This window comes from Grammomys surdaster, unplaced genomic scaffold (genome assembly GCF_004785775.1).
Source record: "Grammomys surdaster isolate TR1022 unplaced genomic scaffold, NIH_TR_1.0 125852, whole genome shotgun sequence".
Lineage (NCBI taxonomy): Eukaryota > Metazoa > Chordata > Mammalia > Rodentia > Muridae > Grammomys > Grammomys surdaster.
In genome coordinates, this window is record NW_021620678.1 from 664,053 (window position 1) to 681,075 (window position 17,023).

The window sequence follows — 17,023 nt, forward strand, 5'->3', positions numbered from 1 at the left end:
AGAGGAATGGTCAGAAAAGCCAGAAGGGCTGCAAACCCTAAAAGCACAACAAATAAACGCTAGTCCAGAGGACTAGGGCTAGAATCTTGTATGTGGCTAGTCACGGAGGGAGAGAGAGGCAAAGGAAAGGGGCAGAGGGGAAGAGCCAGATCACGTGGCTTGGCTGGACCCACAGAACTTTCTGCCTCTCAGATTGGGGCTGTGCCAAGACTCCTTCCTGAGAGGCTAAGCTCTGGCCTGGCAGCAGGAAGGGGTACGGGTGGGGGGTGGGCATGTGCGCAGATGACTTAGGCTGTTTACCTTTAGGTTATAGGCTGCTTAGGAAGTTCCCCCACCCACACGCATTCCAGCCATGCCTGTCACCCATAGGCTAGGCTCTTTGAAAGGCATGGTGCATGCAGGGACTGTACCCATGACCAGGTACCCCTGCCCTAGGCTCCTGATTCCTAAGGATAGAGAATGGGCTCAGGGAAGCCGAGGTGGGTGTGCAAGTCTTTGATCTTCTGGGAGATACCTACAAAAATGGTCACCTCCTGCCTCTGGAAAAAAAACAAGGGCTGAGGCCCAACCCTCTCAGGCATGGGGAGAGGAAACTCCTTGTGTTAGGCTGTGAAGAAAGGAGAAACTGTCTAATAGGGATGTGGAACCTGATTTTAGTCCCGGACAGTGTAAACACCCCCCGCCCCTCTGACCTACATCTACTTCACACACAGGAAGAGGGTGGGCACCTCTGGCCATGGCCACTACACTTCTCCCAGACAAGAGGGGGAAGGGAACAAACCTTGCTGGAGGCAGAAGAGATTTCAATACAATCTATATTATCTCATATATATTTCTTCCTGACTTTATTTGCTTGCTTCTGTCACGCATTTAAAATATTACAGAGACCAAAATAGAGCGGCTTTCTGGTGGAACGCATGGCAGTCACACGACAAAATACAAAACTAGGGGGCTCTGTCTTCTCATACATCATACAATTTTCAAGTATTTTTTTTATGTACAAAGAGCTACTCTATCTGAAAAAAAAATTAAAAAATAAATGAGACACGAGATAGTTTATGCATCCTAGGAAGAAAGAATGGGAAGAAAGAACGGGGCAGTTGGGTACAGACTCCTGTCCCCTGTTCCCAGGGACCACTAGCTCCCCCACAGCCTCACCCATCATGTCAGCAGGCAAGGGTGGGTTGGGACTGGTGGGGACCAGTGGGGACAGGAACCGGCAACATACTTTGGCCTGGAAGATAAGGAGAAGTCTTGAGAAACACACTGGTGGAAGCAATCCCAGGAGGGAACCACGGCCATGCCTTAAGGAGCTCCCACCTGTCTGCTGCCTTCCTGGGCAGCTTGGGACCAGCTGGCTAGGCCCTTTGGTGGGGCCGAGAGGTGGCCTCTAGGCCATGAGGAAGGAGGAGGCTAAGAAGGTTGCTAGGATGCAACAGCCCCATGAGGTCCCTCCCCATGGACCCCAGGAAAGGAACCTGTTCCAGAGGTGACCGAGGGGAGAACATCCAGTGAAGGTTATAAGGTAGGGCTCTTCACCACTCCACCTACTGGATCAAACCCAAGTGCTGCTTGAATTCTGCTCACCAGGCCCCCTGTCACCCTACCTCTGAGGTCCCAGCCCTGGGAGGCAGCTCTGGGATGTGCGTGTAGAGGGAGCCAGGGAGAGTGGGTGGTCCCAGACAAGGGTGCCCAACCCAGCGCTGCAGAACCCTGAGTGCCAGCAGCTCAGCAAGGAGTGCCTGGAGCAGACAGGAACTGGGGAGAGGCTTTCATATGTGACTAAGGCACAGAAGAGATGGGCCAGGGGCCAGATGGAGCAGAACACCAGGCCCTGTATGGTCAGGGGACCCAGGAGGGTCTGAGACCACACCCCTACCTTGGCCCCGATGCATAACCATCCCTCCAGCCTCCCTCTGGAAGTGATCTCTGTAATGTGGAGACTCAAACTTTTCCTGTGACCCAGGGGGGATAAACCCCAGGGAGACCAGGCCCTAGCAGGAGTCTTGACTGCTCCACTGAGGAGGAGGTGGTAGGGAACCCAAGCCCTGGCACAGTCAGGAAGTATGGGGGGTGGGGGGGGGGGGGGGCTCTGCCCCAAACTATCAAGAACTGGACCCAAGTGAGAGGGCAGTGAGGGCTGCTGGCTGTCCTCCACAGGCAGAGTGGCCATGGTGAGGACACCCGAGGACCCAGAGCCCCACATGTCACCAAAGGGCCCACAGGCACAAGGCATCCTTCCTAGGCGGGCCTGAGGCTTCTGGTGTCTGGCTCTGATCCTTGCAGCATGCCAGACAGGCCTAGGTTGGGGGGGGGGGTCCACAGAGCATTCACATCTGTACCTGGCCAGAATGTGACAAGACTCACACCGGACAAGGGTAAACAGGGAGAAGCGGGCAGGAGGGGAAAGACCAGGGTGGGTCTGGGTATTGCACGGTGTAGGGCGGGCTGGGCCTGACAGCTTGGCAGGCAGATATCCTGTTGGGGAGGGGGCTTAGGATGCAGCTTCTGGCCAACACACATACAGGATGGGTCGCAGAGATGTGACAGCTACAGCGCCGTCCTCTGCCCCTGCCCCAGCTAGTGCAGGGTCAGCCAGGTAGGAATAGTCCTGAGGCCTGTTCCTCTGGAAGTAATGTGCGAGTTCCTGGACAATAAATAAAAGGGCAGCAGGCACACTGAGCTGGCTGCTCCCCAGCCTGGCTGGGGGCTGGACGAGGCGTCTCTCCGTCCCCACCAGTACCCACATTTAGAACTCGTCATCAGAGCTGAGCAACAGAGTCTTCTCATTGTCACGTGCACCACTGAGGCTGTGGGACCGGGAAAGGCTGTGTGTGCCGCCACGCCAGGTGGGCCCGGGCTCCAGCGTGGACTGCTGCGTATACTGCTGGTAGGCAGGGGAGAAGTTGTGGATGGCATCCTGCACGATGTCATGTGGGTTCATGGTCTCCTTGAGGCTGCTGGAGATGCTCTTCATGGGGGCGCAGCGGCCTGCAAGGAGGGCGGGCGGGGCACAGGCGGGGCAGGAGGAGGAAGATTTGGTCAATCCCTGCCCTGGTTCCCGGGACAGCCCCACTCCAGTGTTTATGTGCTCCCTACTGGGACATGACAGGGTAGGACACCAAGGCTGCTGCTGACTAGGAGAGGCCTGGGGATCTGTGAAGGAAGCTAGGACAAAGGGGCAGCACACAGCACTCACAGGAGAGGACCGGGCAGGACGGAAGCTGCAGGCAGCCGCTTGGGTCATCAAGCTCCAGTGCCAGGCCATGGGCCCCGCCTGGGACGACTGCTCAATCAGGTACAGAAGCCCCACAGTAGCAGGCTGGCCTCTTGCCTGTCCCTCCTAGAGGGTGGGACTTGCTACCTCGACATGGCTCTAACTCATCTATCTGACTATGTGCCCACAGCAGCCGGGTCGGGGTGAGCACAGTGTAGGCCACCAACCAAGCTGGAGCAATGAACTCAACCCTGGTCCCAGGCCATGAATGGGACTCATAATCTCTCCACTCTGTCTGTTCTGTCTTGGAAACACTGCTAAATGCCCCTACCATTACTTTAGTGGGGGCACTGTGCTCCAGAACCTAGCAGGGTGTATTTCAGAACTAGAGAACGGAACAAGGGCAGCCAAGCTCTACAAAGGCAGCCCTCTTAGTCAGGGCTCTCGCCCATGAGTGCCAGCTTGGAGGAGTTGGGTACATGGAGGGGCTACAAAAAGGCATGCCAGTGACAGGAGCAGACTGACGTGCAGGACAGACGTGCAGACAGAGCAGAGAGCAGACCTACCGTATGGGCCGTATGTCAGCACTGCCCGAAACCCAGGGCAAATGCAGAGTAAAGGGGCAGGGAGAGAAGCCGGAGGGATAGAGAAGATAAGAGACAGCTGAGTGAAAACTGCCTGCTCACCCAGACCCAGTGACACCCTCACCCATCCCCAGACACACAGGCTGCCCCTGAAGGGCAGTGCTCATGCTAACAGGGTCACCCTGATGGCAGTGGAAGTTGCACCCCACATCTGAGGGCCCCTCTTCCCATTTCTCCTAGGTCTGCTGGAGCTACACCTACACGGAGCTCTGTGTCTTGCCAAGCTCACTCCAGTGTATAGCTTTGGAAATCAAGGCTCAGGGACGGTCACAGAGCATGTTCACCCCAGCCCACTGTGAGGTGCCATGGATAAGAGAATGGACAACAGCCCGCAGCAGCAGCAGTTTGTCCTGGGTGGGCTGTTTCTTCTAGTCTGGGCACATCTATAGCGGGGTCCCGCCTGAGGTAAGTACATGGAAAGACCCCCATGTCACCAGTAAAGTGCTCCTGCAGAGCCTCTGAGACACAACGCCCTCTGTGCAAGATAACCTGGCTTGCTTCTAGCAGCCTGGCTAACCAGGTTTAAGGGACATGGATAAATGTTATCAGATCTTCCCCACTGGGGCCTAACAGGAAACAGTGGGTGTGGGGGGAACCAGCCAACAAGTGGCTCAGCAGAGTAGGGATGCCCTCAAACACCAGGGTGGCAGCTACAGCACCAGTGTGTTGGGAGCATAGCCCAGCAGAGGCAGTTGAAGGTCTCTTCTCAACCTAGAACAGTAGAGGGACTGGGCAGGAAGTCCTGTGCCTGTGGATCTGTAAGACTCTACATGGCAACCCCAGGGACCTATGGTGGGCACTGAGGCTTGGGGGAAAAGGGTTTCTGGTCTCCAGCCATGAGGTAAAGCTGACAGCAACTGGATGGCAGATGCTTTATCAGGAGGCCTCCCTTTCCCGCCCTGCAGTCCAGTCTCTCACTGATGGCAGCCTCAGGTATTCCCCTCAGAACAAGCCTTCTGCCCTCCTGGCCCACTGCTTCTCCAGACACATCCACTAGCCAATCACAGAGGTGTCCAAGGTGGGCCCTACCCACCAGGATATTTCTAGGGCTCTCCTGTATACCAGGGGCTGTGGAATACTGCCTTAGCAACGAAGATTAGAGGTGTGAAGATCAGTGGTAGAAACTGCCTTCTGACCCTGCGTCTCACAGGGAAGCAGGGTTTCTGTCGTTTGTTCCTTGAAGACCCTCAGCAGGCAGAAGACAGGCCAGAGCAGATGCTACGCAAGGAGTCCACTAGTCTCTATCCCGACTTTTTCTCAAACTCAGTGACCGTCCTGCCCCAGCTTCCTGAGTGCTGGGATTCTAAGTATATACCCTTCTATACCAGCAGTGGGTCTCCACACTAGGTCCTACACGGGTGAACTGAGCTTCCAGAAGCTATCTGGGGGTCCCTCTGGACACTGACAGCCCCTCTGCTCTGACCCCTTTAGCTCCTCTTCCAGTACCGTCAACCCTTACAAGATGCTGGGTGGTGGGTCTCATGAGGCTGGGGTCCCGCCCTGGGTAGGACCCTGGCTCATACCTTGGGCATCCAGTCTCTTGTCAGCGTAGACCTTGTAGGTGAAGGCATGCCGTAGAGCCAAGGCCGCAAAGAACATCTCAACACAGATGATGAAGTCCTGGTAGCCGGCGGCCACAGTGCCCTCACCCACTGACACACGGGCTGAGTTGATTTTGGGGATGGCCCCGCACTTCTCTAAGATGGCCAGTAGCATGCCTGGATAGGGAGAGGCACTGTCTGGTCACAGGCTGGATCCCTTCCCCATGCCCTTCAGTCACGCAGTGCAACCTCAACAGCCACACACTGCAGGGTACAATAAGGGCTCATTTGTTCTGGAGGCAGGAATGAGGACACCCTGGGAGGTGGGACTGAGGCAGAGGTGGGCACTGGGGCTGTGACCACCAGGCTGACAGAGGCTGACCTTGCCAGAAGGAAAGGAAGATGACGGACTTGACCATGAAGAACTTGAGGACGGGGCTGTAGGGACTGAGCAGCTCCCGTGTGGCGAAGTAGAAGAGGAAGAGAGCGTAAAGGGCCAGGCTGACGGAGATGTTGTAGATGATGGTCACGTAGAGGTACCCACTGGTGACACTGTGGGACAGGCATGCTGTGGCTGGGACCAGCTCTGCAAGGGCAGGCTGCTCCCTCCTCCGCCCTGCCCACAACCTGCTCCCCATGGGTCACGGCCATGCACTCCAGCAAGGTACAATGACCCCTTGGAGGGAGGGGACAGGGGATGGGGACACAGTGGGAATGGGGTACAGGGGTGTGCCTGCGAGCAGGCCAGCCTGCCATTACCGCTTCACTCGCTCACATGGAGGCCCTGCTCTGAGCCTCTGTCCTCCTAGTGGAGGACACTAGAGAGAAGCTGGGGGTATGCTGGAGGTGACAAGCGTCACAGTGGGCATCCTGATGCTTGCTTGCCTCCTGATCTTGGTGGACTCATCTGCCTAGGTGGGCTGAGGTACAGGTTGTAGGTGAGAACTCAGAACACAGGGCCAGGTATAAGGTGCCTTCACTAACCCACAAATGAAAAGGTGTGGCTGGTTTACACAGGGGGACCTTTATATCCAGGCCTGAGAACTGCTTCCCAGGGCTCCTTTCAGAACCTGCCTTAGAGCAGCCACCACCTTCTGAGACTCATCATGGTTACCATCATGGTTACCACTGTACATCCTGAACATGAGCATGAGTGGCTAAGAGCTGGCATCTGGACCAAGAGCAAGATGGCCACTGCCATGCTCAGGCTCATTTTCAGGGAGGTCTGAACCCTATGCAATTTAGGGAGACCATAGTGGACTCTGTCAAGGTAGAGCACCCATCCACCCATATGCCAATATTCCACCCACAGATCCCAGGGGAGGACCCCTGCTTACTCAAAGTCCCCATCCCGGTACTTGCCAAAGGCCTGGAGTATAACTGTGCTGACGGCCATGAGTGGCTTCACCACACAAAACTGCAGGGTGGCCTGTTGGGGAGACAGATGAGGCAGGATTAGTAGGGCTGTTCTGTTTCAGCACCTCTCTGGCAGCTAGGCCGAAGCTGGCTGCTAGGAAGGAGGAAGGAACTGCCTACAGGGGGAGCCAGACTGTGTAAGGAGCCAGGATGCTGGGGACTCAAGGACTAAAACCACAGGACCCAGTGACCAGAAGCAGAAGACATCTCAGAGAGAGCTCAGAGGATGAGAAGCCTTCAGGAAGGTGGCAAGGACAGGATCCAGCCAGAGGGAGCAGCTCTGAGCCAGTGAGAAGCTTCAGGTAATGGCACTTGTTTGCCAAGCCTGCTGACCTAAGTTTGATCCTCAGGACACAGTGGAAGGAGAGAAACTCCTGCAAGTCACACAGGCACACATACAAGCATGCACACACACACACACACACACACACACACACACACACGTATATAAGTAAGTATATACGTATGTAAGTAAACAAACAGACAGGAGCCGTTTGTACAGGGGCTTGCTCAGGGCAGAATGTGAATGAAGACGGGGTGGTCAGGGTGCAGCAGCAGGGAAAGAGGACCTGGCCACACAGGGAGCACAAGGGCCTCCATCTTCTCATCCTCCCCATCTGCGACCTTGCCCATGCTCTGGCCTGGGCCAGGATTTCTGTGGAGCTGAGGTCTGAGTAGGCTGGAGAGAGCCCTCAAGAGCAGCAAGTGGGGACAGGACACCCCTTTAATATGCATGAGCCCCGAAAGGTACATGGGAACTCAGGCCTGGTTGGCTGCTCCCTGCAGTCACTCAGGCAGTGGTAGCCATCGGGGAAATGTTAAATAACCCATGCCCACAGCACAGAGCTGCAGGTGCAGACAGAAGAGCCAGACGCAGCATCCTCCTGAGACCACCTATTCTATGCAGTCAGGCCTTTTCAAACTTGCTCGAACGTGGAAGGATGTGCTGAGGCAGCTCTGCAGTTTCTGTAATCCAGTGGGGTGTCCGTATCGCCCACAGACTCACATTGACCTAAAGCCATCAGCCTCAGCCTGAAGTCGAGTGAAGGGGAGGCAGTGGGCACATTAGGCTCCAGCCACATGGAGTATGGCTGAGGCTAGGACCAGTAGGGCAGCCTGAGAACCCATCCTGCCACTGAGGGCCTGGCCTGTGGGAGAGCTACCTCAGAGGAGCATGCTGTAGGCAGCGCTGTACACTGCTATCAGAAAGCCCACAGAAGCCCTGGGCTGCAAACCTTCACCAGAGGCAGTGCGAGGAAGGGAGAGAAGTAGGGGTTCACACCAAGTGCCTGGTGAACTTGTGGGGCTGCTCCCGTGTGAGGAACTTTCACCACCTCAGTCACACACAAGGAAACTGAGGCACAGAGCTGAAGTGGCAGATGCAGCAGTGGAGTCCAAGCCAGCAGACTCCAGAGCCTTTGTCCAGCTACATCATGGGTCGGTCTGAGGTCCAGAGACCAGGTGAGAGGTCAAAATCATGTGTCAGTCCCAGAGTGGGCAGTCCTTTCTAGAGCTCTGTTGGGCTGGGTTGGTGGTGGTGAGGGTCACTGACCCGAGAATCCCTATTCCCCTCTCTTCCTCGGTTAGTCCCCCACTTTATGTCTCCCCATAGGGAGAGAACCCAGGAAAACACACACACACACACACAAGAGGGAAGTACTTTTCCACCACATTGTAGCCCCAGCCCAGGAATTTCCTCTTTGAATAAATGCTCCAAAAGACTCAGACACTGGGCTCTGGGCCCGAGGACATCCTGGCCCACCCTGTGGCGCTGGAATGAAGACAAAACTGTAGTAAGCACAGGGGTGTCTGCCGGGAGCCTTCCCAAGCTCTTTTCACTCATGGCTGCCCTCACTGCCATGCTGAGGTTCAACAGCTCAGCCCCGGGAAGGGAATGGTCTGTACCTGGTGACGGTGAGGCCAACTGTGCTCTCTGTTCTGCTCTTGAGAGCAAAACTTTGAGGACAATGTACTGATCAAAAGCGGCCATGAGTCACAGCTGGTCTGGACTGGGTGGCTGAACCACATAAACAAAAGCTCTGCAAGCCCCACCCTGGAGCAGAACAGCGTTAACCCCTTCCGGACCACTCTGTGGGAGAGAGTCTGAGGCCTCCTCTGGGGGTAGCAGAACTGAAGCTGGGGCATGTCCACTGACGCTGCTGTGCAGGCAGCCATGCTGCGGGCCCTGAGCCCTCTACAGAGGCCAAAACCAGTGACAGGCTGCAGTGCTCTTGGTGGGGATGGGGATCATTTCTCTCTGACCACTTGGCCATACTGGAGGGACTGACAGAAACCCAGCAGAGGCCAAGGGCAGTCATACGAAGTCTGGGCGTGGCACCCGCAGATACTATCTCCCTGAATGAGCCAGAGCTGTGCTAAGGACTACATCCTCTGCCTCATCTGCTCCCTTCAGTCACCTCTTGAAGTAAGTATTGCCACCTCCATTTTATAGAAGGACAAACAAGCTCAGAGAGGTGAAGCAAATGATGAGGTCACACAGGCAGAAAAGCTGGAAGTCCAACTCTAGCCAGGAAGTGGTGACCAAGGAGACCAGCACTGCACTGGGAGTGGGCCGTGGGAGAGGGCAGGGGCTGCACAGTCTGGGCTGCTGTGTGTCTTTAATGCCGAAACCATCTTGGCCCAGAAACAGGGATGAGTTTTCAAATTGATGGTCCAGAAGCCATGTGCTTCCTGGTTCTTGAACACACAGCAAGACTCTGGACCAGCTTCTCTGTCCCCAGGCTGCCCCTGATACTGCCAGGATGTTCACTGCCAGTCTCAGCAGATGACACTAACACAGTGTCTCCAGAACAGCTTGGGGACAGCTGGGGGTCCTGGGGACCTCCATGGGTATGGCACAGGTCAACATGTAACACAAATCACCCTCCAAGACAGAGGTCTGAGCCAGGGCCCCACCCTGCTCCCCACGCTGGGACTGGGGCTGAGCACATACCTGTTTACAGAACCGCAGGAAGCCAATGGAGTAGGTCTTTCCCCAGAGGCAGCACGTGCCATACATACAGCTGGACCTGGGGATGACAAGTACCGGCTGGGGCCAGGGGGTGGGGTGGTCTGTGTGTCCATGGCCCGGGGGAGGCTCGGGGTGGTTTGTATCTGTCCACTCAGGGGGGTGGGCATGGTCCATGTGTCCATTTGGGAGGAAAGGTCTGTGTGTCCCTTTGCTAGGCTGGGAGGTGTCCACATGAGGCTCAGGAATCTGTCATACTCACTCAATGGCCTTCCCTCTGATCTCAGACATGATGGCACTCTCTCCCCCAAGGTACTCATAGCACAGGCTCAGGAAGTTGTAGATGACAAAGGCTGTGGAAGTCCAGAGCAGAGTATCCAGGTCAGCAGAGCAGAGCACTCACTCAGAACAGAGCTGCAAACCAAATGCTGAGTGCAGCAACACTCAGCCCTGTAGTCTTCTGATGACGCCTGACCCTTCAGGATACAGAGCAGCATAGAGCTGGGACAAAGAGCTACCTCTGGGCCAGACCGCCCAGCGGTGGACCACGGCTCTACCACTTAGGAGCTGTGTGGCTGTAGGCAGGGTTTTTAAGCTCCTTGTGGCTGTCTCTTCATCTGTGAACTGGGAGCAAGCACTTCCTCAGCCTGCTGTGGGGAGAAGAGCAGCCACTATACAAGGCCCTGCTCCCAGGTGCTCAGTAAGTGGTGTGACATTTATTCCAGAACATCCTGCAGAGAGGAACTGAGTCCCACCCCAGTACCAAGCCAAAGCCCTGGTACCTGCAGCCAAGGCTGAAGGAAGGAAAGTCCAGGGGATGGATATGGCCTATGGCTTTCCAGCATTACCTACAGCAAAGGCCAGGGCAGGCCACAGGCTTACTCTCAGACTGGCTCTCACAGGACCCTCCCTCTGGAAGGACAGGAAAGGAGCCTTTCTTGAAATGAGTCCCCAGAGAAGCCACAAGGCCCAACACCACCTCCCTGTAGCCCAGCAGAGCCTGCTTTCTTTTGGAGGACCTGCCACCCGAACTTACACCTTTCCTTTCTCGTCAGCCACAGCCACAGCCAGTTCTGACGGAACTGCTCTGCCTCCTACTGCATTCCGCTCAGCTCAGAACTGTCTATCTTAACAAGTACACAGAGCAGCCTGTAGCTGGTTCACTGCAATCGCTAGTGAGTCACTAGTAAGTTCATCAATTCTCAGAGAAAGGAGATGAGAAACAACCTCCTCGGACATGACTAGACTGATCAAATCAGGTCCCCTGACCATCTGGAAAAATCCATCCCCTTAGTAGTAAATATTTAAATCCCTCCTGAGGTTTCTACCCTGCCTTAGACATTTAAGTTCTTGGATGAAAGACACACACAGCCTTTAAACTTAAAATAGCCTTCATCAGTACAATAGCTGGGTAGAAGAGACATAGGTAGGGTTTAGGTTTTGCGGGCTTGGGATGAGAGGAGCAGCATGAGGGAAGAAGAGGGGGGCAGGAGGAAGAAGATAGGTGAGCCATAAGAACATGGCCCTGAGGGCTGGCTGACTGTCGTTAAGAGCAGCCCAGTTGAAACACAGTAAGTGCTAACTCGGATTATCAATAGGAAAGTAGACTCTAACAGTATGGAGGGTAGGCAGCTGCCCACCTCTTGTGCTGTTTAAGGTTTACTAAAAATATAAAAGCTCTGTACATGTGTTTTATCTGGGAACTCAATAACTAAAGGCGGGGCAGAAACCCTGGGCCAGGATTAAAGTAATTTCTACAACACCTTTCCTAGGAAAATCCAGGCTCACACAGGACAGCCCCAACAATGGCATTTACACAAGAGGCATCTACACAGGCCGGAAACAGAACAGAGAGGCTGGCACATGACCAGGAGTGGGTGTAATTCAGGCAGCAGGCTGCCACCCTACCACATTCTTAATGTGGTTCCAGACCTGGTCTCTAGGAAAGCGATACCTACCACAGCCTGCATGCAGGTGTGTGCTTGGCCCAGGGATACACTAGCGATCATGGGACCCTCAGTCCAGAGGGAAGCGATGGTTTCACCTACTCCTGCCCTGGACTATTGGATATCTACAACTCTCTGCTCCATTCTAGATACCACATGCCAAGTTACAGACAAGAGTACGCCATCAGGAAGGGAGGAGGAGGGTCAAGAGGAAACATGGAGGCTTGTCCACACAGCAGACAGGCGCCTCACGGTCTCACAGCAGATCCCACAAGGACTTCACTTCACAGAATGGAGAAACCTTTCTCCCTCCCTGCTTTTCAGGGCAGGGGCTCATCCTGTAGCTGAGGCTGGCCCTAAACTGGCAGAGATCCTTTGGCCTCTGTCTCCCGAACGTGCGGGATTACAGACATGTGCCAGCATACCTGATCTGGGGAGAGTATTTCTAGTGTGCAGCGTCATCAGACAGGGAGGCCTGGGCTCCCAGCTGGTCATCAGAATCAAGCATCAGGTGCAGAGCCCTCAGCCAAGACTGCGGTCCCACCAGCCCAAGTGACTACCTAGACAGGAGGTTACAGCCCACTCAGTGTCTTAGCTGTAGTCCCTACAAACAGCCAAAACACTCAGCCTGGGAGCTCAGGACTTCAGTGAGAACCTACTCACAAGTGTCCCTGCAGCTGTGCCCAGGCCTGGAGTCATACACTATTCACTTTACACTACCACCTACCACCTACTTTCTACACGGCAAGTACCTTGTACAGAACTGATGGTCCCCAGTGCATCTGGCTGCTCCAAGCTCTCTGTCCTCTGTTAAACCTGAGCACCTTCCGCTGGTCTCTGCCTCTCCTACACAGAAACTCGGAGTTGACTGGAGAGACCAAGCTACCTGGGACATTCCAGATAGCTGAGGATATGTGTGGAAAACAACTGCGGGCTGTGGACTAAAGTACTTTCTGCTTGGTTCACCAAGCCTCAGAACATCCCTTCCAGTTTTCAGGAGCACATGGGCAATCACAGTACAATGGGCCAACCCTGGTGGACGGGGACCTGCCCTATGTAAGTGTGCCCAGTCCTAAGCTGCTCCCAAGCTCTCCTCCCTGGTGGAGAGCTCATCCTTTGTACATCCTCCCGGCACCCCTCAGGCTGCTTCTGATTCCTCTTCCTTCAGGCCTCCCCCTCTACTCAGATCCACTGAGCTCTCATAGTTCTTGTTGGGGAGCTGTGGCCAGTGGTGCCATCACCCAGCAAGGTGTACTCCTGGCAGCAAACTGGCCTATGGCTCTCTTTTTAAATTACATTCATTTATGAATTTGTATGGGTGTAGACACGTGTAGCGATCAGAAGAGCTTGCCTTTCATCACACGGATCCTACAGAAGCACTCCGGGCATCAGCCTTGGTGGCAAACATCTTTACTCACTGAGTTCCCTCCGGGCCCTTTTCCTAGGCTCTTCATTCATTCACTGTACCCTCTCTGTCAAGAAAGACGGTTTGGGCCACATGTCAAGACTCAGTGTATGTAAAATACAAACTCTGGGTCCAGCTGTGACATTATACATCTGCCATCCTATGCAAGGGAGGCTGAGGCACAGGGATCACAGATCTGAGGCCAGTCTGGGCTACACAGTGAGACCTACCTCAACAACAAGAATCTGAACTCTGAGACGGGGTGAAGGACACTGTGCTCCTCCTAGGTGTGACCCTTTTTCCTCCCCTCGCCAAGCCCAGCATACATCTAATCCTGGCTGCAAAGATGCAGGCAGGAGCCTGGCACTTCATCACCATCGGATCCCGCTGGGCAAGTTTTGCAGCTACCTGCAGCTCTGTTTGCACACTGTGTGATGGCTGTGTGATGCACACTCCACCTGGTGCTGGGGGAGGGAATATCATGCTAATGAGGAAGAACCTGGGGTAAACTGTAAACACCACGCAAACATTTGTAACAAAATATACAGCAGGGAGTGGAGGAAGCTGCATCTCACCTCTGGTCACTGAGCCTCCCAGGCTCTTAGCTCACCCCAACGCCATCAGACACCAAACCCATGGCGATTAGTTCACACCTGAGACCCTTGGTCTATCCCAGCTTGGTGTGAACTACAGCTCTCATCAGATGGGTGCTATATGGAGCCGGGGCATCCTGGAAAAGGTACTTAATATCTCTGAAACTCAGCCCTTGCCAGTTTGCTAACTAAATAATAACATTTAAATAATTTTAAAAAGGAAAAGAAAAATATCAAAGACACAAACGAGAAAAGGTCTAAGACCCTGAGTCAGGGAGTTCAGGCCCACAAGGCCTCCCCAGCAGTGATGACTACTCCATCTTCAGTGAGAGTTTAGAACTTTGAAGTTGAAAGCAAGATCTTAAAAGCCTAGAAGAATATGCAAACAACTAGCAGGATCAGAGTCCAGCAGACTTCCTAAAAGCAGCAGCAGGAGCTGATGCCAGTGAGAAGAAGCCTGCAGGACCCAGAGAACAATTCCCAACCTGAGGTGTAGTCCCTTCCAAAAGACGTCAATCACAGAGCAACTCACTAAAGACACTTCAGACTTCCTACCAGTGTCCCATGGGCCAGCTTTCTCAGGAGACTGGTGGAAGATGAACCCTAACCATCAGAGAGAACCAACCACAAATGAAGGAGAAACGGGGACAGGTGACCCACGCAGCACAGGAGAAGCCAACACAGGTCCAAGAATGATGGTGACTGGCAGCCTGGGTGACAGGCAGAGGAGGCCTTGAAAGCAGGCAGTGCAGACTTCAGAGAGGCCTGGTCACAGGAAAGCCAGTGCCAACAGATTCACACATGGCCGCCGTAGGGAAAGAGGGACTGGTTATTTAAAACCTACTTGTAGTGTTCAGGGACAAACAAGTGATATGCACAGAAAACCAGACAAACCCAAAATTAAGACAAGTAACAAAGCCCAGGCTTCTACACAGAAAGGACAGAGAGCAAGCTGCAAGCACAGCACTGAGGAGTGGAGGCAGGAGCACCCAGCTGCATAAGGACCTGGTCCCAAACCAAAGGAAATGAAGGGAAAAGAAGAGGAGAGGGGGAAGTATAAGGCTCAGCTCTGGACAGCATTTACACATAAGCACACAAATTCTGAATGTAGTTCAGTTTCCCCAGCATGGTGAGGCTAAGAGACGTGTGTGTGCGTGTGTGTGTGTGTGTGTGTGTGTGTGTGTGCACCCATGTGTGTATGCTTTTTTAGATGTGTTAGAAGCAGAAGAGATCTGAAAGGAAGTACAGAGGGGACAGGTGAGAGTAAGGTCCAGGTGCCGTGCTATGCTGTGTGTAAGTGCCCTGGGAGATGACAGGCCAGAGACAACAGCGTTGCTAGGAGATGGGTGCCAGACTTCCTGAGCCGACCTTCCAACCTTTCTGTTGCCAGTGGGGCTGGTTGAGGCAGGTAGGAGGAATAAAAGGGCTTCTTAAGTGAGGTGCCGCCCACCTCTGCTGCTGCTCTGGGGTGTTGAGTGAGGACACACTGGTAGCTCCCCTCGGTGTCCCCACCGTGTACTACAGGTTCTATCTTCAGGGCCCTCAGACTACACAGGACACACAGACACCAACACACACGGAGAAACACAGAGACACATAGGCAGCAAGGAATAATTTTTTGCTTCTAAAAGAACCAGGGGAGCAGAAGCTGGTCCAGGTGACCACATGAGGCTGGCAGCTGCAGGGAGCACACTCAGCTCCTCCCTTCCCAGCCAGAGGCTTCCCGGGGGACTCTCTGCTTTCAGAATATCAGGCACACTCTCTCCTGGAAGGAGCTTCTGAGAGCATCAGGAGGACGGTGCCTGGGAATCAATGCAGCCCCTATAATCCGAGCACTTGGGAGGCAGAGGCAGGAGGATCTCTGTGTTCAAGGTCAGCCTGATCTACAGAGCAGGTTCCAGGGCAGCCAGGGAGGGCTATACAAAGAAACTCTGTCTTGAGGGTGGCGGAGTTTGAGACTAGGGCTGGAGAGACGGCTAAGCAGTGAAGAACACGGGCTGCTCTTCAGAGCATCACCCTGGTTTTCAATTCCCAGCACCTCCTTCTGGCCTCCTCAGGCGCCACACACACATGGTGCACAGACATGCATGCGGGCAAACATTCATACACAGAGAAGACAGACAGACGGACAAAGAATATAAGGTGCACACCTTTATCCCAGAACAAAAGGGGCAGAAATAGGAAGATCTCTGTGAATTCCTGGCCAGCCAGAGATATGAGACCCTGATACCTGTCCCCCCAACCCCACAAAAAAAAGTCTGAGGCCAGTCTAGGCTACATGAGATCCTGTCTCAAAGGGGGAGGGGAGAGTCCACTGCTGTCATGTGCCTGGCTCTGTTCCCACAGAGTGAAGCCTCCTTCCAGGGCTGTATCCACTGAAGGGATAGACAATGCTTGCAACCATGCATGGACAAGGCTACAACACTGGGGACAAGGGCCAGTTCCACACATGGGTGGGAAACCAGACCACGCCAGCTCCCAGCACCAGGGAACTACCTACTGCTGAGCTGCGGTGGAGGCTGATGTGTCTCCTGAACAGAGTGTGGTGGGGGACACAGAAATAAGGGGGAACGTGGAAGAGGGCTCTAAGGAGGGGTGCCAGTCCTTTCCTTTGAGACACAACAGAGCACCACATAGGGACACATAGGCTTGCAGGCCCAGCTGGGTAACTCCTTCCCCAATACCCGTGGTTTCTATCCATAGATGAACCATTTAGAAGTTGCCAACCCAGCCAGAGAAGCCAGACCTGAGAAATAAGCAAATCAGAGGTAGAGCTCCTGCCTCTGGGCATCTGTGAGGGCGTCCTGGGATCCCCCACAGCAACCATGTCTGTAAGCAGAGACTCGGCTACATGAAGACGGTCACCCGTCCATAGGGATAGATGGATAGCCGGGTGGGGAAGAGGAGTCCAGAGGCTCCCGAGGGACTAAGGAATGACACGCCAGCCTCAGGTCCTAGAGATGAATGAGAGGCCTGTACCCCTGGCCCCACGGCCCCGCCTCCCACCCTCCCCCAAGCCCCGCTCCACTGTGTGCTCACCCTCATAGCAGTCACGGATGGTGCCGAAGTACACGTAGTACTGGTCGTTGGTGAAGAAGAGGAGGCTGAGCCAGGAGTCGAAGGCGTAGATGGGCACGATGAAGAGGATGCGCACGATGTGGCGCTGCTCGTTGGGGCGGCTGTAGCAGCGCAGGTGCATGTAGATCTGGGTGGAGGGCACCAGGTCAGCCAAGCCCACTGCCACTGCACCTGCCTCCCACCTGCCTCCCACCCACCTGTCCGCCCTACTACAC

General features: G+C 54.5%; 1 protein-coding gene across 2 annotated transcripts in view; it reads right to left on the bottom strand.

The window, feature by feature from the left end:
• Positions 1-797: 797 nt before the first annotated feature.
• Tmem184b (transmembrane protein 184B) overlaps positions 798-17,023 on the bottom strand; it is a 42,988-nt gene continuing 26,762 nt past the window's right edge. The window contains exons 3-10 of one of the 2 annotated variants that reach the window (XM_028789987.1): positions 16,770-16,935; positions 10,049-10,139; positions 9,772-9,847; positions 6,740-6,831; positions 5,785-5,954; positions 5,385-5,579; positions 2,748-2,991; positions 799-2,647 (exon numbers count right to left, since the gene is read on the bottom strand). In XM_028789987.1, the coding sequence (XP_028645820.1) occupies positions 2,750-2,991; positions 5,385-5,579; positions 5,785-5,954; positions 6,740-6,831; positions 9,772-9,847; positions 10,049-10,139; positions 16,770-16,935 (1,032 nt within the window). In that variant the 3' untranslated portion in view covers positions 799-2,647; positions 2,748-2,749. Of the gene's footprint in view, positions 2,992-5,384; positions 5,580-5,784; positions 5,955-6,739; positions 6,832-9,771; positions 9,848-10,048; positions 10,140-16,769; positions 16,936-17,023 lie in introns of both variants that reach the window. The other variant, XM_028789986.1, reaches the window with a different exon arrangement.